Genomic DNA, 25,066 nt, shown 5'->3' on the forward strand with positions numbered 1-25,066 from the left:
TGAGGAATTTTCTTTCTAGTTTTCTGAGTTTCTACTTTTCATGAAAGGGTGATGAATTCTGTCACCCTTTCCTGCATCAATTGAGATAATGTGTTTTTTTTCCTTCATTTTATTAATGTAGTATATTACATTGATTTATTTTTCTTTTTTTCTTGAGATGGAGTCTTGCTCTGTCTCCCACGCTGGAGTGCAATGGCCGGCTCACTGCAGCCGCTGCCTCCTGGGTTTAAGCGATTCTCCTGCCTCAGCCTCCCGAGTAGCTGGGGATTACAGGCGTGCACCACCACACCCAGCTAATTTTTGTATTTTTAGTAGAGATGGGGTTTCACTGTGTTGGCCAGGCTGGTCTCGAACTCTTGACCTCAGGTGATCCACCTGCCTCGGTCTCCCAAAGTGCTGGGATTACAGGCGTGAGCCGCCAGGCCCGGCCTACATTTATTTATTTTTCTTATGTTGAACACCCTTACATTCCTTCAATAAGTCTAACTTGGTCACAGTATTCTCCTTTTAATATGCTATTGGATTCAGTTTGCTCATATTTTGTTGAGGATTTTTGCATCAATATTCATAAGGGATGTTGATCTGTAGTTTTCTTGTGGTCTTTTGGTCTGGCTGTGCCATCAGAATGATGCTGGCCTCATATAATCAATTAAAAAGTGTTCCCTTTTCTGTTTTTTCGAACGGTTTCAAAGGATTGGTGTTACCTTCATTTAGTGATCTGAGAAAAAAAAAGGACTGGTGTTAATTCTTTAAATGTTTGCTAGCATTCACATTGAACCCTTCTGATCCTGGACTTCTTTCTGTTGAGAGGGTTTGTTTGTTTGTTTGTTTGTTTGAGACGGAGTCTTGCTCTGTCACCCAGGCTGGAGTGCAGTGGCACGATCTCGGCTCACTGCAACCTCCACCTCCTGGGTTCAAGCGATTCTCCTGCCTCAGCCTCCCAAGTAGCTGGGATTACAGGCATGCACCACCACGTCCGGCTAATTTTTTTATTTTTAGTAGAGAAGGGGTTTCCATGTTGGCCAGGCTGGTCTCGAGCTCCTGAACTCAGGTGATTCACCCGCCTCGGCTTCCCAAAATGCTGGGATTACAGGCGTGAGCCACCGCATGTGGCCTTTTCTTTGAGACAGAATCTCTGTCTCCCAGGCTGTTGTGCAGTGGCGCACTCTAGGCTCACTGCAATCTCGGCCTCCCACCTTCAGGCGATTCTCCTGCCTCAGGCTCCTGAGTTGCTGGGGATTACCAGCGCTCACCACCACTCCCGGCTGCTTCTTTTTTTTTGAAACGGAGTTTCGCTCTTGTTGCCTAGACTGGAGTGGCGCGATCTCGGTTCACTGCAACCTCACCTCCCGAGTTCAAGCGATTCTCCCACCTCAGCCTCCGGAGTAGCTGGGATTACAGGCGCGCACCACCATGCTCTGCTAATTATTTTTGTGTGTTAGTAGAGACAGGTTTCACCATGTTGGCCAGGCTGGTCTCCAACTCTTGAACTCCGGCGATCCGCCCGCCTCGGCCTTCCAAAGTGCTGGGATTACAGGTGTGAGCCACCGCGCCTGGCCATGAATGTCATTTTTTGATATTGAATAATAAAAGTTATGCAGATCTTCTATATTCTTCTATCTAAATGTTGACACAATTTTATATCTAGAAACATCGGATTTAAAGCTCAGCCCGAGAGAACCCGATCAAATGTTGGAGCTGCAAGGGGATAGAAAGCATCACCAGACCTGGATTCGCGGGCGATGTTGGCTCAAGGTAGCACAGGACGTTGGCCCAGAGCCGGAAATTGAGGCCAGGTCTCCCAGCACACCCACCCCGCAGGACGACCAAGCAGGGCTTCACAGAGGAGTTGGGGGTTAGGTTTATTTCTGTTGTTAAAAACCCGGTGAGCAAAAGGTTGTGGAAAAAACACATGCAAAAGACAGGCGAAGGTGTGAGCTGGATAGGGACAAAGATGGGGGAACCCGTGGGGTCACTCCTTGACCCCACCCAGGACACCTAGACATCCACAGTGCCGTGGGAGGGGCCCCAGACTAGGCAGAAGACCCTTCCCCGGCCCTGGGGAACCCAAGATTTCCGAAAGTAAGCGGACCTGTGCAAAGACCTACAAGAAAGACCAGTGGCCTGTGCTGGGCACTGTACGGCCGCCCCCACCTCACGTGGGCCTCGGACGCTGCAGGGACCCACTGGGCCGCGCGCCCCCTACCATCCCAGGTCTACCGCAGGGGAATCCTCCAGGCTTGCGAGCGCTTCTGAGGGTAGGAAAGCCTGTACTGCAGCCCCGCCGCCCTCTCCTGGCGCGTAGTCCCCTCCCCGAGCCCTCGATCCAGGGCGCCAGGCCCGCGATCCCAGGGCGGCCCAGGGGGTTCGGCACAGCCCGATCCCGCGCCGCGCCAAAGCCTGCAGCGCCCCGCGGTCGCCGTCTCTCTTGCACTGGTCAGGACGAATAGAGCCTGACAAAACCTGAGTTAATTGGCCGAGCGAATGTCCTTCGCGTCAGGAGAGCACGTCCGGAGAAGCCAAGGGAAATATGGAGCAGGAACAGCCAAAGTGGCCCATCGGCTCTCGAGCAGGGTTTGCGCGTCGCGGTCGCAAAGGCCCTGTGAGTGCGGGTACCGCGGCACAAGCGCTGCCCCGGAGCTCCAGGAGGCGGCGGCGGGCTCGGCGTCGCGGTCCAGGAGAAACCACTGCGGGGCGTTGGGAGCATTTTGTTAAAAAGCCGGGAAGCTCAGGGCCGGTGTGGCCTTCGTTCTAGCCTGAGAACCCGGACTTTGGGCAGCTTCCTTTCCTTGCCTTTGGGTCTCCGGCTTCCTCAGCTCTGTGAGGTCCCAAGGAGCTCCTTCCTGCCCCGGCAGTTTCCTTCAGCTGGAGAAAGTGGGGGTATGGCTGGATGAGGTTGCGGTAAGCGTTAGAGGGCTGTCAGCAGCGCCTCACTGCAGCGGAGCCTTCGATAGCTCAGTTGGTAGAGCGGAGGACTGTAGTAGATGAGGCGTGGCAATCCTTAGGTCGCTGGTTCGATTCCGGCTCGAAGGACTTCGTGTATTATTTTCAGCCTCAATTTAATTCAATTATCCCACAAGGGGAAAGGCTTGGAGGCCTCCTGTGACTTAGCATGCGTACTGCCGTCAGTCCATAGGGCACACAGTAGTATGCAGTATACGGTAACCCTCTTTCTGCGTTCAATGTAGATGTGGTAACGTGTTTTAGAATAAGGTTTTCTGCCTAAGCACACGATTATATGCTTGATTTTTAGAATCTTGCACATGGATGCTACTGTATTGTACTCTGCTAAATAAATATCCAGAACTGCGATTGATCCGCTGGTCAGTGAGCAGTGCAGTGAACCTGTAAGGCAAAGGGAAGGAACCAAACAGCAGGCGGGGGATTAGCTCAAATGGTAGAGCGCTCGCTTAGCATGCGAGAGGTAGCGGGATCGATGCCCGCATCCTCCACTCACGTTTTGCGTCCATCACACTACAGAACACAAAATGGGAGGGATCGCCAGCGCAGTGGGCTAGGTGTTTCATTTTAGAGATACAACACTGTTAAGCGATAAGGAGTTTCGCATGATGTCTTTTTATTTCGCAGTTGAGTCCCAGTTTCTGCCACTTTATCTTTCCCGCCTCCCGGCAGGCAGGCCGTTAACCGTCTTCCGGAAGACGCTGCTAATACCCTCCAGACGCTGCTGCCCGCCATCGTCCCCGAACGACACTCGCTCAGGTACCCACTAACGTCGAGGAACCCTGAGAGCTGACCAATGGTAGCGAGCTTTACTGGGCGGGTCGCCAGCTGCAGCCACGGCCAATAGGCGAGAGACTTCTTGTTTCCTGGCAGAGCGGGGTCCCGGCACCGCGGCGCTCGGGTGTTTTTGGGGGCCCGGGTGGAGGGCCCGGGTGCCGGGGCCCGAGGTGCGGCCTCGCTGGCGGGAGAGGGAGCGGGATCACCGGCCCGGAGAGAGGTGAGGGGCTCTGCGCGGACTACGGGCCCCGCCAGCCCCGGCCCCGCCAGCCCCGGCCCCGCCCCCTTCTCTCAGCCCCTTCAGCCCGAGCCCCTCGAAGGCCACTCCGCACCCCGCTCCCGACCTGGCTTACGCGGTCCCGACCCCGCCCAGCTCCGTGGCCTCACCTCTGACTCCTAGGCCCTCCCTGCCTAACCCCCTGCCGCGGGAGTTCCGTCCCGACCCCTTCCATGCCTCCCAGTCCCACCCTGCCCAGGGCAAGCCCGCTCGGTGTGACGGTTCCCCGCGAGTCGAGGGTGGAGAAGCCAGCCTCCTGCCCCCGAGTGGGACTCTAGCAGCCCACCTCTTTTAGGGGTGCTCAGAACACCCATTACTCATCCACAGCTACTAGGGTAGCTTTCTCAGGGTGCAGTGCTTACGGGGCGGAGGGGGTTGGAAACAGACCCATGCCCTGGCTGGAAGGGAGCTCCAGTCGCTAGGTGAGCCCAGTAGCCTTTGGCTTGGCAGAGGCACCACTGTTACAGTTTTCCTCCATACTAGGCATAAGGTAGGAACAAAAAAGGAAGAACCAGCCCTTCGAGGGCTCAGGGGAGCAACACCAGAATGTCCGCTCAGTACTTGTGAGGCCAGAGGCTGGAGAGAGGACTACCCATTTACACTCAGCACCTCGATTCCTCTCTGCTCTGTGCTGGAGAGTGCAGAGCCAGAGATCCAGAACGGCCCATCTCTAAAGGTTGGCCATGTATGGTGGTGAGTGTATCTTGGCTAGGTTTGGGAAATCTGACCTCTCTGATTATATTCTCTAATCTTTGGGCTGCAAAGCAGCTGAGAGTTTAGTGTTTTTCAACATAGTTAAGCCGCTGAGTTTTATTTGGGAACAGCCAAGCTAAAGTACAATGGGGTCCCTTTAGGTCATTTACAACCCTTAGTGTTGGGGTACAGAATGCTGCTTTCTCTTGGTCTTTGCTGGAAGACCACTTCTGTGTTTTCTAAGAGAGAGAGGGCCTTTTGCTTCATAGGGCACTCCCTAAGAATAGCTCTTACTTATCAAGAGATACCCAGAAAACTCTTCCATTTATCTTCCCTTTCCTCCTTAACCTAACCCTTGTTTTCCTCCAGCTCTCAGGGCCAGAGCAGGGCAGGAGGATGCTTTCCCAGCCCCACCATGGAGCTGCACTGTGGGGGATTGCTGTTCAGTTCTCGCTTTGATTCAGGGAATCTAGCCCACGTGGAGAAGGTGGAATCTTTGTCCAGTGATGGGGAAGGGGTAGGAAGTGGGGCGTCAGCCCTGACCAGTGGCATTGCCTCTTCCCCTGACTATGAATTCAACGTGTGGACCCGACCAGACTGTGCTGAAACGGAATTTGAGAATGGGAACAGGTATGTGGAACGAAATGGGGGGGTGGAAGAAGGCTCCAAACCCATGCTTCAGTTAGCCCTCTGACTTATCTGTTCATACCCAGCATGCTCCCTGTCCTTTTCTGACCCATCCTCCCTCCTTTCTCCTTGCCAAATAGCCCTTTCCCAGTTTGGCTGGCTCCAGCTCTCCCACAGATCATATCTCCAACCCTTCCACATACAATGACCTCTCTCTTTACTTTGGTCCTCAGGTCATGGTTCTACTTCAGCGTCCGTGGAGGAATGCCAGGAAAACTCATCAAGATCAACATTATGAACATGAACAAGCAGAGCAAGCTGTATTCCCAGGGCATGGCCCCCTTTGTGCGCACACTGCCCACCCGGCCACGCTGGGAACGCATTCGAGACCGGCCCACCTTTGAGGTAAGTTCTCCATGAGGAGGAAAGAAAGACTTGGGTGCTAAAAGTAGAGAGAAAAGTAAGGCGTTTTTTTCCTTGATACAAGTATGAGGCAGGTGGGACAACAGGTTTAAGTATCAGCTTTTTCTCCAGTGTTTAAGCTAGAGTCCAAGATGAGCCCCTGCCTCAGGAAGCCTAGAAGGAGCCATTTTCATATAGAAAGTGTCAGAGGGAGGGAAGTTGGTAAAGGTGATAAGGGTGTGAGGTCAGTTCCTGGTGGTCCCAGTAGGAGCTCAGTTCTGACAATGGCATGTTGCCCCTCCCTCTTCCTCCTCTGCTCCTCAGATGACAGAGACGCAGTTTGTGTTATCCTTTGTTCATCGTTTCGTGGAGGGCCGTGGGGCCACCACCTTCTTCGCCTTCTGCTACCCCTTCTCCTACAGTGACTGCCAGGAACTGCTAAACCAGCTAGACCAGCGCTTTCCGGAGAACCACCCTACCCATAGCAGGTGCCAGCCCCATTCTTACTCCTGCCACACAGTCCTGGATCAGACAGCACCTCCATTACTTCTGGAATTTGCTCTTAGAGCTCTGAACCACACCTTCATCCGTCTTTTTTCTGTACAGAATGTACAGACAGGACTTTGGGTACCTTTGAAAACTATGTTTCTGTATGACCCTGATCTCAGCATATCGACACCTGCTCTCCACTCTTTCACCTGCCCAGTTCAGACCTCTTACTAGCCCAGCTCCCATTAATTATCCAGAGTTTAGCCAGCATTATGTGACTCAATACACTTTTTTTATCTGCCCCCACGGAGAACAACTCTGACTACATAATCTTTTCTAGGAAGCCACAAACTGGGGAAAAACAAGTTCACTCTGTCCTGTACTCTTCATTCTGGCAATGTACACCCACTCAAATCCTTAGCCTCATTTAACATTGTGAGGGACTATAAGGCCCCAAAGGTTAGGGTGAAGGACCAGATTTTACAGATCCTGGGCTGGTGACAAGGCCTACCTCTTACTAGGACTTTAGGGACTTCTCCTGGCTTAATTTTTTTTTCCCTGTAGCCCCCTGGATACCATCTATTACCATCGGGAGCTCCTTTGCTATTCTCTGGATGGACTTCGTGTAGATCTGCTGACGATCACTTCCTGCCATGGGCTTCGAGAAGATCGAGAGCCCCGTCTAGAGCAGCTATTTCCTGATACCAGCACCCCTCGACCATTCCGTTTCGCAGGCAAGAGGGTGAGTGGAAATAGCATAAAGGTAGTTCTTTGGCTTTTCTCTAGCACCGGGTACTGTTTATAGCTAAAGACTGTGTTATCTCTAGGCATCTTGGACATGGCCTCCGCCCGCAACTTGTGGCAAGGGTGATGGTCCCTGCTTCACTTGCAGATTCAGCCAGCTGGAAATCCAGCGTCTATTCCTGCTTCATCCATGACACCCCCCATATACTGTCAAAGTAGAACTATAGGGTAACTGACTTAATGTCTGCTCTCCTCTCTACCTCAGATATTCTTCTTAAGCAGTAGAGTACACCCAGGGGAGACTCCATCTAGCTTTGTCTTCAATGGCTTTCTGGACTTCATCCTCCGACCTGATGATCCCCGGGCCCAAACCCTACGTCGGCTCTTCGTCTTTAAGCTGATTCCCATGTTGAACCCCGATGGTGTGGTCCGGGGACACTACCGGTAAGTGGCTTCCCCAGCCTGTCTGGACTGTTCCCATTTCCCCTCATGCCCTGCATCTCGGTGAAATTCTGTCAGCCTTCTGGCTTCTCCTGTGTTCCCAGTCCTCTTGCACCCTAATAAAGGCAAGCCCATCTCATCTTCCTGAGAAAGCATGAGATCATATCTAGTGGCACTCCCAGAAAGGAACCAAACTAGGATGACTGCAGGCCCATCTGGGTGGAGGCAGCTACCCTGAGGAAGCTCCTTAGGGTTCTGTGGTAAGGGTGACAGCAGATCAAAGAGAGGCCCTGTCTTCAATTCTTTCTTTCCTAACATAGCTTCAGCCTCTCATTTGATAAGTCAGTCTCCTACGGTCTCCTTTTCATCTACACTAGTGTCTCCTTCACTCTCTCAGTCCTCTAGAACCTGCTTCAGTCCTTGTTTTCCTACAGCACAGACTCACGTGGAGTGAATCTGAACCGTCAGTACCTGAAGCCTGATGCCGTCCTGCACCCGGCCATCTATGGGGCCAAAGCTGTGCTTCTCTACCACCATGTGCACTCTCGTCTGAACTCCCAGAGTTCCTCTGAGCACCAGCCCAGTCCCTGTCTCCCTCCCGATGCTCCTGTTTCTGACCTGGAGAAAGCCAACAATCTCCATAATGAAGCTCAGTGTGGGCACTCAGCTGACAGGCATAACGCTGAAGCCTGGAAACAAACAGAGCCAGCAGAACAGAAGCTCAACAGTGTGTGGATTATGCCACAACAGTCTGCGGGGCTTGAAGAGCCAGCCCCTGATACCATCCCCCCCAAAGAGAGTGGCGTTGCTTACTATGTGGACCTGCATGGACATGCTTCCAAAAGGGGCTGCTTCATGTACGGAAACAGCTTTAGTGATGAGAGCACCCAGGTGGGAGTCCTAAGAATGTCATGTGAGTGTGAGAGCACCCAGGTGGGAGTCCTAAGAATGTCATGTGAGTGTGAGAAGTGTTGCAGGTTAGGAGATGGGGTTGGGCCATGGACAGAGGGAAGATAGCCTTAGGTAGCCTTCTGGCAGGAAAGCCTGTGTAGACTACCTCTGAAAAAGCTTTGAAGGGCCAAGAAGAGATGGCACAGGGGGATTATGTCTCAGTCGTTACATCATGACCTTTTATTAAGGAAAGCTAACTGCATTATAGTCTTTGCTAGAGTCCGGGAATCCAGAGAAGGAAAATTTTGCACTGTTGGAGGCAAGAAGCTAAAAGCTTAAAAAAAAAATTGCTTCCCAACACCTAGAAGTAATGTCAAACTGAGAATTCAAGCAGCACTGATTACTGTTAATGACTGTGATGGTATCTGCTGTGTATTAAGTCACATGGTCGCATACTTGCCATCTCTTCCTTGCCCCTTGTCCCTTCTGTCTCTCCTGAATTGACTTTTCTTCCCCAAACAGGTGGAAAACATGCTATATCCAAAGCTCATCTCCTTGAATTCAGCCCACTTCGACTTCCAGGGCTGCAATTTCTCAGAGAAGAATATGTATGCCCGAGACCGTAGAGATGGCCAGTCTAAGGAGGGAAGTGGCCGTGTTGCAATCTACAAAGCCTCAGGGATAATCCACAGGTTGGGTGGAAGCTGAGATATAGTTGATGAAATAGCTTCCCTAAAGAAAACACCGTAGCTGGGTGTGGTGGTGCATGCCTGTAATCCCAGCTACTCAGGAGGCTAAGGCAGGAGAATCGCTTGAACCTAGGAGGCAGAGGTTGTGGCGAGCCGAGATCGCGCCATTACACTCCAGCCTGGGCAACAAGAGCAAAACTCCATCTCAAAAAACAAACAAACAAAAAAAAACACCCAGTTCAGGGTGTTTGAGAGGGAGGGGACCACCTGAGTCTTCTTAAAAGAGAACCTCACAATTAGCATTATTGTCTTTAGTCTAGGATTCTATTTTGGGGGGACTCCCTGGGTATATGGTACAGTACAAAGGTCAGCTGCTAGTTGCTAGGGATTATTAGCACTTTCATTTGTATTCACTTTTTTCCAAGTGATTGCCTCCTTAGACCACTTAAGTTGTCCTCTATGGTTCTGTCCTGATATCTGTTCAGGCGGGACACTGATGAAGGTCTTTATGTCTTAGCTACACACTTGAATGCAACTACAACACTGGACGCTCAGTAAACAGCATCCCTGCTGCCTGCCATGACAATGGGCGTGCCAGCCCCCCTCCCCCGCGGGCTTTCCCCTCCAGATACACTGTGGAACTATTTGAGCAGGTATGAATACATGGTGTAAGTGGGAAAAGGGAGAAACCTTATAGTCTGGAAAGGCCTTCACTCTTAATGCCTGACTCAAGGTCCTTTGAAGAGATATTCATCACTATGGCCCTCTCACCACTATGATTATTTTCCTCAGTTAACAGGAGCATAACTACGACTGTAATAGTATTGAAAGGATGAACAGGCACTATATCTGACCCACATCACAGAGAATCCCCTAGCTCCTCTGAGTCAGATTCTTTGCCTCTGGGCTTGTCTTTCTCATTCTATTGGATTTATTAGTTTCTGGGCTTAAAAGCACCCTGACTGTAGTGGTCTTGATGATTCTCATTATCCTAATAGAAAGAGCTGGCCGGGTGCGGTGGCTCATGCCTGTAATCTCGGCACTTTGGGAGGCCGAGGCAGGCGGATCACCTGAAGTCAGGAGTTCAAGGCCAGCCTGGCCAATATGGTGAAACCCCATCTCTACTAAAAATACAAAAATTAACTGGGCATGGTGGCACATGCCTATAGTCCCAGCTGCTCGGGAGGCTGAGGCAGGAGAATCACTTGAACCCGGGAGGCAGAGGTTGCAGTCAGCCGAGATCACACGCCACTGCACTACAGCCTGGGCAACAGGCAACAGATCAAGACTCCAAAAAATAAAAATAAAAAAATACGATCTGCAGGTTACAGAAGGGATTCAAACCCCTTTCCTGTTAGGAGAATTCCTTCATGGTACCAGCCAGAAAGAAAGGACACACCCTGCCCCTCATAATGGAAGAGGGCCCCCAAATTGGCGGTAGTTTAGGGAACAGCTCCAAATCCATTTGCAATAAACAGCCTGGGCACAAAGTTTAGGGCATCCAATGAGCAAATTATAGGTCTGGCCCCTTCTTCCCTTCCACTGTGCTGTGTACCCACCCCAAGGTAGCAGCCTGGATGGGAGGACCAGCATGCTGAGCCAAACTGGACTACCCCACAGGTGGGACGAGCTATGGCCATTGCGGCTCTGGACATGGCGGAATGTAATCCGTGGCCCCGAATTGTACTGTCAGAGCACAGCAGCCTTACTAATCTACGGGCCTGGATGCTGAAACATGTACGCAACAGCCGAGGCCTAAGCAGCACTCTGAATGTGGGTGTCAACAAGAAGAGGGGCCCTCGAACTCCACCCAAAAGTCACAAGTAAGGCCAGCAAAATAGGAGGGAGAAAGGGTAGGACAGTGGGACACAGCTCTAGAGCTAGGAGTTCCAAGGGATTTATATTCCTTCCATCCTCCTCAAAGTGCCAAATGGCAAATATTTTCAGGGTAAATTAAAATTAGTAAGATTAGTTTATTTTTTTTAGAATGAGATCCTCTTCCCTTTTACTCTGAGCTACACGCACCTAAGAGATCTGAGTATCAGGCTTGGGATCCACTGCTGCAGAGCCCTGTACAAAATCAAATATAATTGCAGTGGGGCAGGCCTCAGCTTCCAAGGGTTGTGAATGACTGACTGAAGGGAGTTAAAGGGTCAGTGCCAAGGCAGTAGGGGTGAAATTCTTCGGGAGATAAAGCTGCTCAGGGATGGCCCTTAAGACATTTTGAGATTAGCTGGTATTCCCCAGGTTAGATACTTCATCTACAGACATGAATTCCTCACTTCTCCCTTGGAATGGGTCCCTGTGCCTTTTTACCGCAGAGGTGAAGCTTTACTGAGCAGCAGATCCTAGGGAAAGCCTTAGGACACAATCTTCCTGGCCCAGGGTTAACTGGCATCTGCTTCTTTGCAGTGGGTTGCCTGTCTCCTGCTCCGAAAACACCTTGAGCCGTGCACGAAGTTTCAGCACCGGCACAAGTGCCGGTGGTAGCAGCAGCAGCCAACAAAATTCTCCACAGATGAAGAATTCCCCCAGCTTTCCTTTTCATGGCAGTCGGCCTGCAGGGCTGCCAGGCCTGGGCTCTAGTACCCAAAAGGTCACCCACCGGGTGCTGGGCCCCGTCAGAGGTAAGCCAGTCTGGGAGCCCCTGCAACATGTGTTCGGTTGTCTGGGGCATTGCTGGGGGAAGTAAGAGCTTGAAGATACACTGTTGGCCCAGGACCAAGGGGTGAATCAATAAAATTAGTTTGTAGCAGAACCTGTGGCCTCTCCTACGACCTTGGTGTTCCCTGCGGCATGATTCCAGAGCGGTATTGTGTGTGGCCAGAGGGGGAAGTCTGGGTATCTGGGCTTCAGTGCATGCTAGGAGCCAGGGAAGTTTCCAAGGATGAAACACTAGCTGAAGCAGTGCCAAACAGGACATGGAACCTCCACGTCACAGACAATGTCAGTCTGTCTTCATGGGGACAGTTAAAGGAATGTCCTCAGAATCCAAATTGCAGCACTGTAGAATGATGGGGAATCTTATCTGTGGTCTTTATGGGCTGAAATTGTTCCTGGCTTCAGAGCTCACTAAGAAAGTGATACTGGGCTGGGTGCAGTGGCTCACGCTTGTAATCCCAGCACTATGGGAGGCTGAGGCAGGCAGATCACTTGAGGCCAGGAGTTCAAGAACAGCCTGGCCAACATGGTGAAACCCCGTCTCTATTAAAAATACAAAAATCAGCCAGGCATGGTGCTGCACACCTGTAATCCCAGCTACTCAGGTAACTGAGGCAGGAGAATTGCTTGAACCCAGGAGGCAGAAGTTGCAGTGAGCCAAGATCGTGCCACTGCACTCCAGCCTGGGCAACAGAGCAAGACTCTGCCTCAAAAAAAGAAAAGAAAGTGGTATCAGAAGGATTCTAACTCTTCCAAAGAAAAATGGAACAAATGCAGACAATTTCTTTTCTAGGTATAAAATGCAGCAGTCTAGCTCTTTCCAGCAGTGCGCACAGTTGCTTAACTGTGCATTAGTAACCCCCAGGTTTTGCCTAATGAGACCCTGCCTGATAAGATTCTGGGTCAAAATTATATACCAGAAACAGATGGGCCTTTAGGGAAAAAGAGGAGGAAATTAATGGGAGTAACCTGGATTGCGGAGGGGGAGAGATTGTTATAGTGCCACTTCTGGAAATACACTAAACCACAAATCAATACTGTACTGGCCTCTGCACTACAGAAATCTTGCCCAGAGTATGGAGGCTTGTTAGCTGGGGCTTAGAGCTTTGCTGGTCTTCCAGCATTACTCACCCTTGTTAGCTTTTCCCAGCTTGCACCCTAGCTGTTGGTACAGACCACAGACATGTGCTGTGTCAGTGGCTGTGTAAATCTGACTGCTAGCGAGAGAAGCCATGGAGGAGAGGGCAATGGTCCTTACCAGCTGTGACCATTGAGATATTCTATCCCTGACAGGCAACTTGATTATCTGCTTATATTCCAAGCCCCATTGTTTGAGAGTCTTATCTTCATCAGGAAAAGACACTTGTGCACTGTGTTTGAAAAATAATAATGCCTTATATTTACATAGCATTTAACAGTGAACAAGAGAGTATCATATATATAAATTTCATTTAATCCTCACAAGAACGCTATGGGATGGACGGTGTTTCCATTTTTCCAACAAGGAAACTGAGGCTTTTTAAGAGTGGTTTCTCCAAGATTGCACAGCTATTCCAACTTGTATCTTCTCATGCTCCAGTGTGCCTAGTTTCCCATGATAAATCTGCTTAAAGTTTTTCTTCTATTTCTTTTCCTTTCTTTGAGACAGAGTTTTGCTCTTTCACCCAGGCCAGAGTGAAGTGGTGTGATCTCAGCTCATTGCAACCTTCCACCCCCTGGGTTCAAGCAATTCCCCTGCCTTAGCCTCCCGAATAGCTGGGATTACAGGTGCGTGCCACAACACCCAGTTAAATTTTTTTTTTTTTTGAAACCCAGTCTCGCTCTGTTGCCCAGGCTGGAGTGCAGTGGTGCGATCTCAGCTCACTGCAACCTCTGCCTCCCAGGTTCAAGTGATTCTCCTGCCTCAGCCTCCTGAATAGCTGGGACTACAGGTGCACACCACCACGTCCGGCTAATTTTTGTATTTTTAGTAGAGACGGGGTTTCACCGTGTTGGTCAGGCTGGTCTTGAACTCCTGACCTCGTGATCGCCTGCCTCGGCCTCCCAAAGTGTTGGAATTGCAGGCGTGAGCCACTGTGCCTGGCCAATTTTTGTATTTTTAGTAGAGACGGGGTTTCACCATGTTGGCCAGGCTGGTCCTGAACTCTTGACCTCAGTTGATCCACCAGCCTCATCCTCCCAAAATGCTAGGATTACAGGCGTGAGCCACCGCACCCAACCTCTTTCTTTTTTGGTCAGCCTCTTCTAGCTCTTAACTCATAGTTCCTGGGAATTCCTTCATCAGCATCCTAAGTTCTCCTTTCCTGACTACAAAGGGAAATAGTAAAGAGCCTTTTCTAGGTTGTCACTGGAATATTCTAGGCCCCTCTTTTTTTTTTTTTTATTTGAGATAGAGTTTCGCTCTTGTTACCTAGGCTGGAGTGCAATGGTGCAATCTCGGCTCACTGCAGCCTCTGCCTCCTGTGTCCATGTGATTCTCCTGCCTCAGCCTCCCAAGTAGCTGGGATTACAGGCACCCACCACCATGCCCAACTAATTTTTTGTATTTTTAGTAGAGGAGATTTCACTATGTTTGCCAGGCTGGTCTTGAACTCCTGACCTCAGGCGGATCCACCCACCTCAGCTTCCCAAAGTGCTGGGACTACAGGCATGAACCACTGTGCCCATCTAGGCTTTTTTTTTTTTTTTTTTTGAGACGGAATTTCACTCTTGTTGCTCAGGCTGGAGTGCAATGGCATGATCTTGGCTCACCACAACCTCCTCCTCCCGGGTTCAAGTGATTATCCTGCCTTAGCCTCCCAAGTAGCTGGGATTACAGGGATGCGCCACCACACCTGGCTAATTTTTTTTGTATTTTTAGTAGAGACGGGGTTTCTCCATGTTGGTCAGGCTGGTCTTGAACTCCCAACCTCAGACGATCCGTCTGCCTCAGCCTCCCAAAGTGCTGGGATTACAGGCATGGGCCACCGCGTCCGGCTAGGCACTTTTTAATCACTATTTTATTGACATCCTCCCTGCCCCACTTCCAATGCACAACACTGCATTGAGCCCCCTGAGGTGAAGGACATGGATTCTATTTCTCTGTTACTTCCCCCTACCAAAAGAAAATATGCACAGTCAGTACTAAGTAATTCCTGGTTGATTGACTTGAAACTTAATAGGGGAAACAGGACAGTAAATACAACATGAGAGCGCACACTGTAAATATCCTGAGGGTTTGGGGAACTACTGTGGTAGATAAACATAAGAGTAATTAACCAAATAATGTTCAGTTAAGAAATAATTTGAAAAACAGGCAGCACATAGTTTGACAGAAACATTCCCAAAGTGAGAAATGACCGCCAGGAGCAGAACAGAGCTGGTGGGTGGAGAGGACAAAAAACATGTATACCTAGGTGGGTATGCAAAAGGCCAATCCCATCACCAAGGAGATTAGGTGAAGAGAGCAGTAGCTCAAATGTCTTGAGAACAAGGATTATGAGCTTAACTGAGACAATGGTAACAACTGTGTGTTTCTACAAATGGGAATAAACGTAAGACTGTGTAAGACACTGGACAGGAAACGGGGGGGTGAGATGACCACAGCCAGTATCAGTGTCTGGAAAGGAGAGATAAGTATTAGAACGGGGGGCAGGATTTAGTGATGGTAGAAGACAGAGGAACTAAGAGGGCTTTAAGGCTACTTTTTCCACTGCAAACAAAAGCTTCAGGAAGTGTCTCCTAACACATCTACTTATGCCCTTAGCACCTAGTCCTGTGCCTGGCACTTAGTAAGTGAACAGCAAGTATTTGTTGAATGAATAAAAAGCAAGAAGTTGGGAACCAAATGAATGCTTGTCTCGGCCAGGCGTGGTGGCTCACGCCTGTAATCCCAGCACTTTGGGAGGCCGAGGCAGGTGGATCACGAGGTCAGGAGATGGAAATCATCCTGGCTAACACGGTGAAACCTCATCTCTACTAAAAATACAAAAAATTAGCTGGGTGTGGTGGTGGGCGCCTGTAGTCCCAGCTACTCGGGAGGCTGAGGCAGGAGAATGGCGTGAACCCGGGAGGCGGAGCTGGCAGTGAGCCGAGATCGCGCCACTGCACTCCAGCCTGGGTGACAGAGCGAGACTCCATCTCAAAAAAAAAAAAAAAAAATGCTTGTCTCACCTTTCTACCCCTCAGAGGGCATAAATCAGGTCTGTGATTGTCCCAGGGATTCACTAAGATCTGGAGTGCTAGGGACAGTTCCAAAGATGTTCAGGGAGGATGACACACAGGACCTTGGCACAAGTCAAGTAACTGCTGCTGTGAACAGTGAGACCTTAGAACACCCATTCTGACTCATTCAAGGGGAGATCAGTCTCCCCTCAGACCTCTTAGACCTTTGCCCAGTACTATCCTACCACCCCCAAAATGGAACATCTGGCTGGTTACCATAAGATACCATTTCATAACCTCTGGAAGCAGAGCTGATCACGTCACTTGCACTCTTGCTTGTTCTTTCTCGCTTGCTTTTACCCTTTCCTGGGGTAGGGTGAAGGTTTGTCCCTTAATATGGTTTTAGCATGCCTCTGTGTGTAGGTATTTCTCAAATTATCTAAACTATTTCCTCTATCAAGTTCATGATTTCTGCCTACTGTGCACTGTCAGCTGGACATCTTCCTGACATCCATTTTAATCACCGAATTACTTGGCTCTGAGCCCTAGACTGTCTCTGTCATTGGTGGTAGCTAATGTTTTAGGTTATTTGACTATGGCCACAAGTCTTGACTTCTGTTATCCTATTGGCAACCTGTGCCAACTCTCATTAGCCCCCTAACATCTGGTTGTTTTTGACTTTTTTTTTTTTGACTGTCTCTGACACCCAGGCTGGAGTGCAGTGGTGTGATCACAGCTCACTCCAACCTTCGTGTCCCTGGCTCAAGTGATCCTCCAACCTCAGCCTCCCTAGTAGCTGGGCCTACAGGTGCACACCACCACACCTGGCTAATTTTTGTATTTTTTTTTTTTTTAGTAGAGATGGGGTTTCGCCAAGTTGCCCAGCCTAGTCTCAAGCTCCTGGACTCAAGTGATCCAGCCGCCTCAGCCTCCCAAGGCACATGAGCCACTGTGCCTGGCGTTTTTGACTCTTGACCACCATCTTAACCTGTAATTGGTACCCAGCATATCTCCTCATAGTAGAGTAGCTTCCATCCTGAGATCTCTCCCTTTCTTCTTTATTCATACAAGTATCAATTTTTTTTTCCATTCAATTTTTTTTTTTTTTTCCATTTTGGTTTGGAACCTTTCTTTCTTTTTTTTTGAGACAGAGTCTCACTCTGTTGCCCAGGCTGGAGTGCAGTGGCCGATCTCGGCTCACTGCAATCTCCGCCTCCCGAGTTCAGGTGATTCTCCTGCCTCAGCCTCTGGAGTAGCTGGGATTACAGGCGCTCACCACCACGCCCGGCTAATTTTTTGTATTTTTAGTAGAAACGGGGTTTCTCCATGTTGGTCAGGCTGGTCTCGAACTCCTGACCCTCAGGTGATCCGCCTGCCTCAGCCTCCCGAAGTGGTGGGATTACAGGTGTGAGCCACCATGCCTGACCTGGTTTGGACCTTTCAAAAGTATTCTTGTCACTGCCTGCTAATTCCCAGTGTGGCTGGGAAGATGAAGTTACTGTCACTTCTTAAGTTAGAGGATTTTCATATCCAACACGTTTATTAACGGTCAGTTGGCATGCTGGCACCTCTGGTGAATTCAGTTCTATGAAAAGTTAATAGCCCATCCGTTTGAGAGCATTTGGCACCTGCTGTTCCTCCGTGATGAGGAAGGACACGCCAAAGCTGCAAGCCTCCCTACCCCATCCATTTACCATCTGTCCCCCTGGGCCCCACCCTTCAGAACTTGTAGTAATAAGTCTGGAGACATGAGTGGACCAGAGACAGCTGCCCCAAAGGATATAACTGTATGCCTTTAGACTCCCAGAGATGATTGATCCAGCTCATGGTGTCTACTGTTCAAGTAAACAAAACATTGATTATGGTCTCTGGTTTTTCAGGCTGTATTTTACAGGCACTGAGATATATAGTGTTGGAGGCAACAAAGTCCCTACTCCCAAGAAACTCAAGTTCCAGTTAGAAAAAATATTAGCTTATGTTTATTAAGTACTATGTGCCTGTAAGTACTTTACACATACTAACTTAATTAAACAGAAACCATACACTACTAGCCACACAAAGGATGAAGGTAATGAGGAGAGAACAATTAATGTTGCCTGTAATGGTCAAGTAAGCTTCAAGTAAGAGAGGTAACATTTGAGATGGGACATGAAAGATGGTCATGGTTTCACTAGAAAAGGAAACAGTTCCAGAGGAATCACACACAACTAGTATCCATGGGGTCTACAGCAGAGGGTATGAAGGATCAAATCAGCATCCTACTAAGGATGTGCAGACTGGAACTATAGTGGGCAAGGCTTTGAATGTGTAGTGTTCAAAAGTTTAGACTTCATCCTTTAGAAGATCTTCAAGCCCAGTGCAATGGCTCACACCTGTAATCCCAGCACTTTGGGAACTGAGGCAGGAAGATCGCTTGAGCCCATGAGTTCCAGACCAGCCTGGGCAACATGGTGAGACTCCATCTCCACAAAAAATTTAAAAATTAGCGGGGCTTGGTGGCGTGTGCCTGTTGTCCCAGCTACTTGGGATGCAGGAGGTCAAGTTTGCAGTGAGCCATGTTCATGCTACTGCACTACAGCCTAGGTGACAGAGTGAGACCCGTCTCCAAAAAAAAAAAAAACTCAAGTGAATGCAGAGATAGAATTGTAGGATTTGATTACACAAGTGCAAATCTAAGAGAGGAGGAGTAGAAAGATGAAACAAGGTTTCCAGCAGTTGGGTTTTGCACGAAGACAGGGAGAATGAAAGAAAGGGAGAGAATGAGTTTTGTTTTGTCAAGGGTACTTTCTTGGGAAAAAAATTTCCAGTGGACAATTAGAGCTGGATTTCAGGAGAAAAGGGCTAGAGAGTGATTTGGGAGTTTAAGAGTAAGTAGAGCAAGAGAGGCCCAAGGACAGAATGGTAGGGAAGACTTGACATTTAAGGGGCAGGAAGAACAGCTGGAAGAGAAGCAATTAGTGGTAAGAGGGGAACCAAGGAAAGCTGTGTTAGCCAAGCTCAGTAACTTCTTTGCCAAAAGAATGAACTGGGCCAGGTGCGGTGGCTCACACCTGTAATCCCAACACTTTGGGAGGTCAACGTGGGTGGATCTCTTGAGCCTAGGAGTTCAAGACCAGCCTGGGCAAAATGGCAAAACCCCGTCTCTACTAAAAACACAAAATTTAGGCTGGGTGCGGTGGCTCACACCTACCTGTAATCCCAGCACTGTGGGAAGCCAAGGCGGGCAGATCACAAGGTCAGGGGTTCGAGACCACCCTGACCAACATGGTGAAACCCTGTCTCTACTAAAAATACAAAAATTAGCCAGGCATGGTGGCACGCGCCTGTAATCCCAGCTACTTGGGAGGCTGAGGCAGGAGAATCGCTTGAACCCGGGAGGCAGAGATTGCAGTGAACCAAGATCACACCACCGCACTCCGGCCTGAGCGACAAAGCAAGACTCTCTCCAAAACAAAACAAAAAAACAAAAATTAGCTGAGCATGGTGGTGGGCACCTATAGCGCCAGCTACTCAGGAGGCTAGGTGGGAGGATCACCTGAGCCTGGGAGGTTGAGGCTGCGGTGAGCCATGATCGTGCCATTGTGCACTTCTTCAGCCTGGGTGACAGAGTGGAAACCTTTTATCAAAAAAAAAAAAAAAAAAAAACTAGCAGGATGAAGGCTAGTGGAGAATGGATAACTGTAATAAATAGTAGGTCTTTCTACCCATCTTATATTAATAGTTACTTCAGGAGAGGGATGTGGGTCTGATGACAAGCTTGAAAACTGGCATCTTTTGACCAGGGAAGCCAGCAGGTCAGTGAAGGCTGCCTCATAGTGCCCCACTTATTTGCCCTTTTATCTGCTTGTATCTCTTCCACTCAGAGCCCCAAAGCCAGGACAGGAGACGGCGGCAGCAGCCACTGAACCATCGTCCTGCAGGCAGCCTCGCTCCATCCCCAGCTCCTACTAGTTCTGGCCCAGCCTCCTCACACAAGCTGGGCTCCTGTCTACTGCCTGATTCACTGAACATACCAGGTCTGTACCCGCTGCCACTGAAATCTGGGTTTGCCAGCCTCCTCCATGGCCAGGCCAGGTTCTTTAAGCCTAGTTGAGAGACCAGGGGCATCACTTATCCTCTTGGTATCCTAAACCTCTAACACTGGTGCCTTTGTATAGGAAGCTGGAATTTATTAATGTCTCTGTGTAATAAAACAATAGTTAACATTTATTGAAAATTTACTATGTGCCAGGCACTGCTCTACACACTTAATTTCATTTAATCCTCATTTTTACAGTTGAGGAACCTGAGGACTTTGTCTACCTGCAAAGTGCTACTTATGCAAATTCCCTGACTCCAGGAGCTGGGCAACATTAGACAAAACAGGAGAATGAAAAAAGCATGACGGGACTTTCTCCTGTCAACACTGCTAAATGCTGTGTGTAGCCGTATCATTCACACAAAGCCATCTCTTCTCCTTTAAATTATAGACCCAGCTATATAAAGGAAGGGATGGGAATAATTTTAAGACCCTAGTCCAACATGTTCTACCTCATTCAAAGACCCCTACTCCCAACCTGTCAACTCTCCTCAGTGGGTAGCACTGAACCCACCAGTCCTGGGTAGAGCTGACTTGATCCTCAAATGCTAAACATATGATTGCAGTAGTATGAACTGACACAGAAGTTAAGTTTGGGTACATTCCGATTCTAGCCTGGAGTTGCTGCTCCACCCCTTGGACCACCAGACTAGAGCCTCAACCAGGGGTGATTTTGCTGCCAGGTGACATCAGGCAACACCTGGAGACATTTTTGGTTGTTACACTGAGGAGGGGGGAGATGAGGAAACAGCATAAATTGTTCAGAGGCTAGGGATTCCCGCTGCTAAACATCCTACAATGCACAAGACTACTCCCCACAATAAAGAATTATCCAACCCAAATGTCAATGTGCCAAGGTTAAGAAACCCTGATCCTTTGGAAGTTAGCTCCTCTTCTCTGTGACCCCTACCCTGATCAGTTTCCTCTGTTGCCTAGGGAGCAGCTGCTCACTCTTGTCCTCCGGGCACAAACCAGAGGCTGTCATGGTAATCGGGAAAGGTCTGCTAGGGACTGGAGCTCAGATGCCCTGCATCAAGACTCGATTGCAGGTAATATTTTTGGGTCTCCAGCACAACTACTCTGGCAGAACCCAGCAAGGCACTGTTCCTCTGGGTAGTGGGAGGGAAAACGCTCAGCACTGCTTTACTGCATCTACCCTTGGCCACATCAGAGAGCTTCTCTGGTGCCTGGAGTGCCTGTCTGTCCAGTCCCCTTCCTGCCCTCCACCATCCCCATCAGCCAGGTCATTTGCTTGCTTTCAACCTGTGTCCCTGCCAGATATACCCCAACCTCAGCCTGCTAGCTTTGGCTTTCCCTGCCCCTGCCCTTAGCTTCTCCTCTCTTTCTGCCCAGACCTGCCCGAGGAGAGTTTCCGCCAGGAGGGGTCCCGGATTCCCCAGGTAACACATTTGGTTGCTGCTGCTAGGAACAGCCCTGCCACCAACTCCGATTCAGTCCAGGTCCCCATGCTAGGTAAAGTTGAGTATAGGCAGAAGCTGACTGGATGGATGAAGTGTACACTGCTGTGGCAGGGGCTGAAGCATAGAGGGCTCTGAGAGAGATCTACCAACCCTCCACTATCTTTCTACAGTGTTTCTCTACTCACCCAGACCTTAGTCATGGTGTAGCCATGGCAGTTAAATGCTGGATCCGTTTGCCACCCCTAGTTATAGACTTGGAGTGCATAGTCATGGACTGAATCCAGGACTTCTCTGGCTATTACCTTGCCTCACCCTCTCAGCTAGAATTCAATGTCCCAGTACCTCTACTGATCCCTATACTACAACACTCTTATGCATGGAAACTCTAGAAGCAAACTAAAAGCAAACAACTCATGGAAGAATCCAGCCTCTTAGCACAAACCCTGTCCACACAGGCTAGGCCCAGGTTGGGCCGGGGCTCACCGCCGACTCGCAGAGGGATGAAAGGCTCTTCAGGCCCCACATCCCCTACCCCCCGGACCAGGGAGAGCAGTGAGCTGGAGCCGGGATCCTGCTCTGCTACACCAGGGTGAGCACTTGGGTCCAGTCCCTCACACCACCCCTCACTTCTGTCCCCTCATTCCCATTTCTGTCATTCAGAATAATTTTCTGCCTTCCCTACTCCTTTTGAGCACAAAGACTAAATGTACTTTCATTAAGAATCTAGTCCCTGATTTGTTTTTCCCTCCACCGTGGCCAAGTCTTCAATCCAAAGGAAAAGAAAACAACTTTTAGTTAGGGCCTAAGGTCTAGGAGCCGGCTGGTTCCAGCGTCAAACCACTGTGCAGTAACCAACTTGCCCATCCTTACCCATCTTCATCTCGCTCCACTTCTTTCACTTCCCAGCCCCTGGTTAGCGGATCAGAAGAGGAGCAGAGTTTTCACAGCCCTGATTCCTCTCTCTTTTCTGTTGCAGGCTGCCTCAGGCCAGGCCCCCACGGCCCCGCTCTGCCCCTGCCTTTTCTCCTATATCCTGTAGTCTATCTGACTCCCCATCCTGGAATTGTTACAGCGGGGGTCCCTTGGGCCAACCTGAGGTTTGTTTTGTCCCTAAATCTCCCCCACTCACTATTTCTCCCCGGGTCTGATAATGCCTTTATGTTCAAGCCCAGGATATAGCCCCAAGATGGGGAAACACAGTGGGAAATATGCTAGTTCCCCTCCAGGCCGCTGATTCCATGTGACAGCCATTAAGTCCTTGGAATGCCAGCCACGCTGTCCAAGGCATTACAGAGTATCACCTTCAGACAGAACAAAACAGGGACCTGCCACCCCTTCCCTCCCTCCGCAGCACAAGATTTTGGGACCACAAAAAAAATGTCTACATTTTTATATTGGGAGGAGGGAGTAGAAAAACAAGCCCCTATACTGGGCCCTATTCAGTGGCAGCTTCTTGTTCCATAGGATTAAGGAAGACTTTGAGGAAATAAAAGTTGTTTGGAAAAATCCAGGTGTAGTTGCTTTGTATGTTGTGATGGGTAGAAGGGATGAAGTGAAGTGTGAAGGCCCCTCATACCCTCCATCTTGCCTCAGACTATGTCCTGGAACCCTAGAAAAGAGGGGGAAAGACCTGAGGTAAGGAAAATGCTGCAGCTTTCCTCTGGGGAATCCTTCAGGAAGTAACGCCCATCCATGTTCCCTTTATACTTGTGACCCACACTTAAGGCTGGCTCCAAAGCCCCCCCTTCCTTCTCTATAGTTTGGGTCAGCAGCCAACCCCTGGCCTCAGAACATGTAAACAGAATTCTACATCTGTCACCCCCCCTCACCAAAAAAAATCTGCTCAAATAAGGCCTAAACAACCTGGGGAAAATGAAGGCTATTTAAGAGCCCAAATCCTCATATTTGGATGGTACCCTCGGTACCTTCGTTCCTACCGGTGTCAGTGCCTCCTTGCAACTATACTCCCAACTTGGGCATCTACCTACTGGGAACAAGATGGGGACTGTGAGGATTAAGAAACCCACTCCCATTCTAGCAGGGAACAGTTTACGGGGCGAGGACAGCGCGCTCTCTACTCTGTGCAGATAAAGGGGCCCAGTTCTGGACTGTATCATGCTTGGCCCGACACTTTTCTGATTGTAAGTTTCGAACCCTGCTAGCCCTGGCGCGGCCTCGCCACTCAGCTCTGGGGGCTGGGCGCTACAGCCCCGGGCCGTTACCTGGGGCGGAGAAAGCGCCACTTTCATTCCTGCTTCTTGGGATTGTTGACGGCCACGTAGTGATAGAGAACGACAAGCAAGAAGAGCGACACGCCCAGCATGTTGGCGAAGATGGCGAGCTGCACGTCCGTGATCATCCTGCGGAGAAGAGAAGGGCTGAGCCGCGGGCTGGCGCACTCCTCGCCCTCGCAAGGACCCGTCCTCGCCCCACGGGCCAGCCACGGTCACGGCGGGGCTGGCCCGTGGGACGGCCCCTGCGTGCCTCTGACCTGACCAGTCCGGCTCGGCTACGACGCCGCAGCGAACAATCCCGAGGTAAGAGACCTGGACCGGAACTTCGTAGCGCCAGCTCAGGCCCGAACAAGCCGCTTCCGGCGGGGGGCGCGGTCGGGACGGCCTCTCTAGCCCCGCCGTCTCGTCGGCTCCACGCTGCGCGCTACCGCCGCGACTGGGGCGGGGCCTCGGGCGCTGCTGCGGTGGGAGGTCCAGCCGTAGGGGGTGGGGCGGGGCCACGGACGCGCGCCTGGGCCCGGCACCAAACAGCTGGCTGCAGCTGGCGTGGCTCGGGACGCGGCTAGCAAAGCCGTGGTGGCCGCCTCCCCGGGGCCGAGGAGTGGGCTGGGGCGAGGGTGCAGCGGCGGGGCCGGCGGGATACTCCAACCCCCTTCCGGCCCCGGCCCCGGCCCCGGCCCTCAGTACTGCTGCCCACCCTTCGCTTCCCGGCCCGGCCCAACCAGGTGCTTCCTTTGGGTCCTGCCCTCAGTGCCCTCTCCCTGGCTCCGACGGCGGGGACAGGGGTGGGAGGCGTTGTAGAATGGGGACAGGGCTGGTGCTGCCGGGTGCTCCTTTCTCCGGCGCCATCCTTTGTGACCCACATGCAACCAAGTAGGACCATCCTGCCTTTTGTGATCTGACCAGGTTCTGTCTTAGCCGGGCTCCCTCCCTCCACTCTATCCCCGGAGGTGGGCGTCGGAAATAGGGCGGACCCTCCCGGAATCAAAACCCAAACCGTGGGACTTCGGCCAAGTGGGAAATCACCCCCCGGATGTGGGGGAGGGAGAAGGGGAGGAATGGAGAGGAGGAGGAAGGGCTGGGACAAGCAAGAGGGGTCCTGGGTTCAGGACAGATTAGGTCGCCGAAGAGAACGAAGAGCGGTGGCTGCGGGTACCCGAGGGTCTCTGGCGAGGGAAGAGGCACCCTGGAACTCCCCAAGCCTCTGCCCAGCCAGAACTTTCTCCCCCCTCACTCCATGCTCTCAGCTTCACCATAAAAGGGAACGGCACTGAGCCAGGCCGGGGCCGGGGGCTGGGCTGTTGCTCTGGAGCTGTCAGGGGTAATGGAAGCCAGTTGCTTTGCGGTAGAGGGGGGCCAGGGCTCAGGGGAGGCCTCTGCTTCTCGGAGCCAAAGAAAACTCTACAGGAGATGCTATGGGCTTGGGACAGGGGACCAGTTTGCCGCCTGTGTGCACTGAGCTGGGGATGCACTATCCCAAAGTGGCCTTCCCTGGCCTGGAACCATCAACAGTTTGTCCCCCAGGGCTTCAGCCCGGT

At 50.7% G+C, this 25,066-nt stretch overlaps 2 protein-coding genes and 2 non-coding genes across 5 annotated transcripts; 3 read left to right on the forward strand and 1 right to left on the reverse strand.

The window, feature by feature from the left end:
- Positions 1 to 2,944: 2,944 nt before the first annotated feature.
- Positions 2,945 to 3,033, forward strand: TRNAY-GUA (transfer RNA tyrosine (anticodon GUA)). Its single transcript is given in 2 exon segments — positions 2,945 to 2,981; positions 2,998 to 3,033. It is a non-coding gene; the product is annotated as a tRNA-Tyr (tRNA).
- A 346-nt stretch (positions 3,034 to 3,379) lies between these two features.
- On the forward strand, positions 3,380 to 3,452 carry TRNAA-AGC (transfer RNA alanine (anticodon AGC)). The gene has a single exon. It is a non-coding gene; the product is annotated as a tRNA-Ala (tRNA).
- A 349-nt stretch (positions 3,453 to 3,801) lies between these two features.
- On the forward strand, positions 3,802 to 22,800 carry AGBL5 (AGBL carboxypeptidase 5). Of its 2 annotated transcripts, XR_009209352.1 has the most exons (16): positions 3,802 to 3,958; positions 5,078 to 5,338; positions 5,569 to 5,740; positions 6,062 to 6,225; positions 6,791 to 6,968; positions 7,236 to 7,414; positions 7,846 to 8,302; positions 8,825 to 8,994; positions 9,509 to 9,644; positions 10,612 to 10,814; positions 11,404 to 11,618; positions 19,659 to 19,811; positions 20,810 to 20,922; positions 21,227 to 21,273; positions 21,750 to 21,883; positions 22,271 to 22,418. XR_009209352.1 is itself a non-coding variant. In XM_032172482.2 (15 exons), the coding sequence occupies exons 2-15, from the start codon at positions 5,124 to 5,126 to the stop codon at positions 22,440 to 22,442; spliced, it is 2,661 nt and encodes an 886-aa protein (XP_032028373.1). In that variant the 5' UTR covers positions 3,802 to 3,958; positions 5,078 to 5,123; the 3' UTR covers positions 22,443 to 22,800. The 2 variants fall into 2 exon arrangements, 1 of the variants encoding a protein (XP_032028373.1); XM_032172482.2 differs by lacking the exon at positions 21,227 to 21,273 and having other exon boundaries at positions 22,271 to 22,800.
- Positions 22,670 to 23,951, reverse strand: OST4 (oligosaccharyltransferase complex subunit 4, non-catalytic). Its single transcript, XM_032172487.2, has 3 exons — positions 23,786 to 23,951; positions 23,517 to 23,654; positions 22,670 to 22,903 (listed from the first exon to the last, which is right to left on the reverse strand). The coding sequence occupies exon 2, from the start codon at positions 23,651 to 23,653 to the stop codon at positions 23,540 to 23,542; it is 114 nt and encodes a 37-aa protein (XP_032028378.1). The 5' UTR covers position 23,654; positions 23,786 to 23,951; the 3' UTR covers positions 22,670 to 22,903; positions 23,517 to 23,539.
- Positions 23,952 to 25,066: the final 1,115 nt, after the last annotated feature.

The sequence above is a fragment of the Hylobates moloch genome, unplaced genomic scaffold, assembly GCF_009828535.3.
Source record: "Hylobates moloch isolate HMO894 unplaced genomic scaffold, HMol_V3 SCAFFOLD_13, whole genome shotgun sequence".
Taxonomy (NCBI): domain Eukaryota; kingdom Metazoa; phylum Chordata; class Mammalia; order Primates; family Hylobatidae; genus Hylobates; species Hylobates moloch.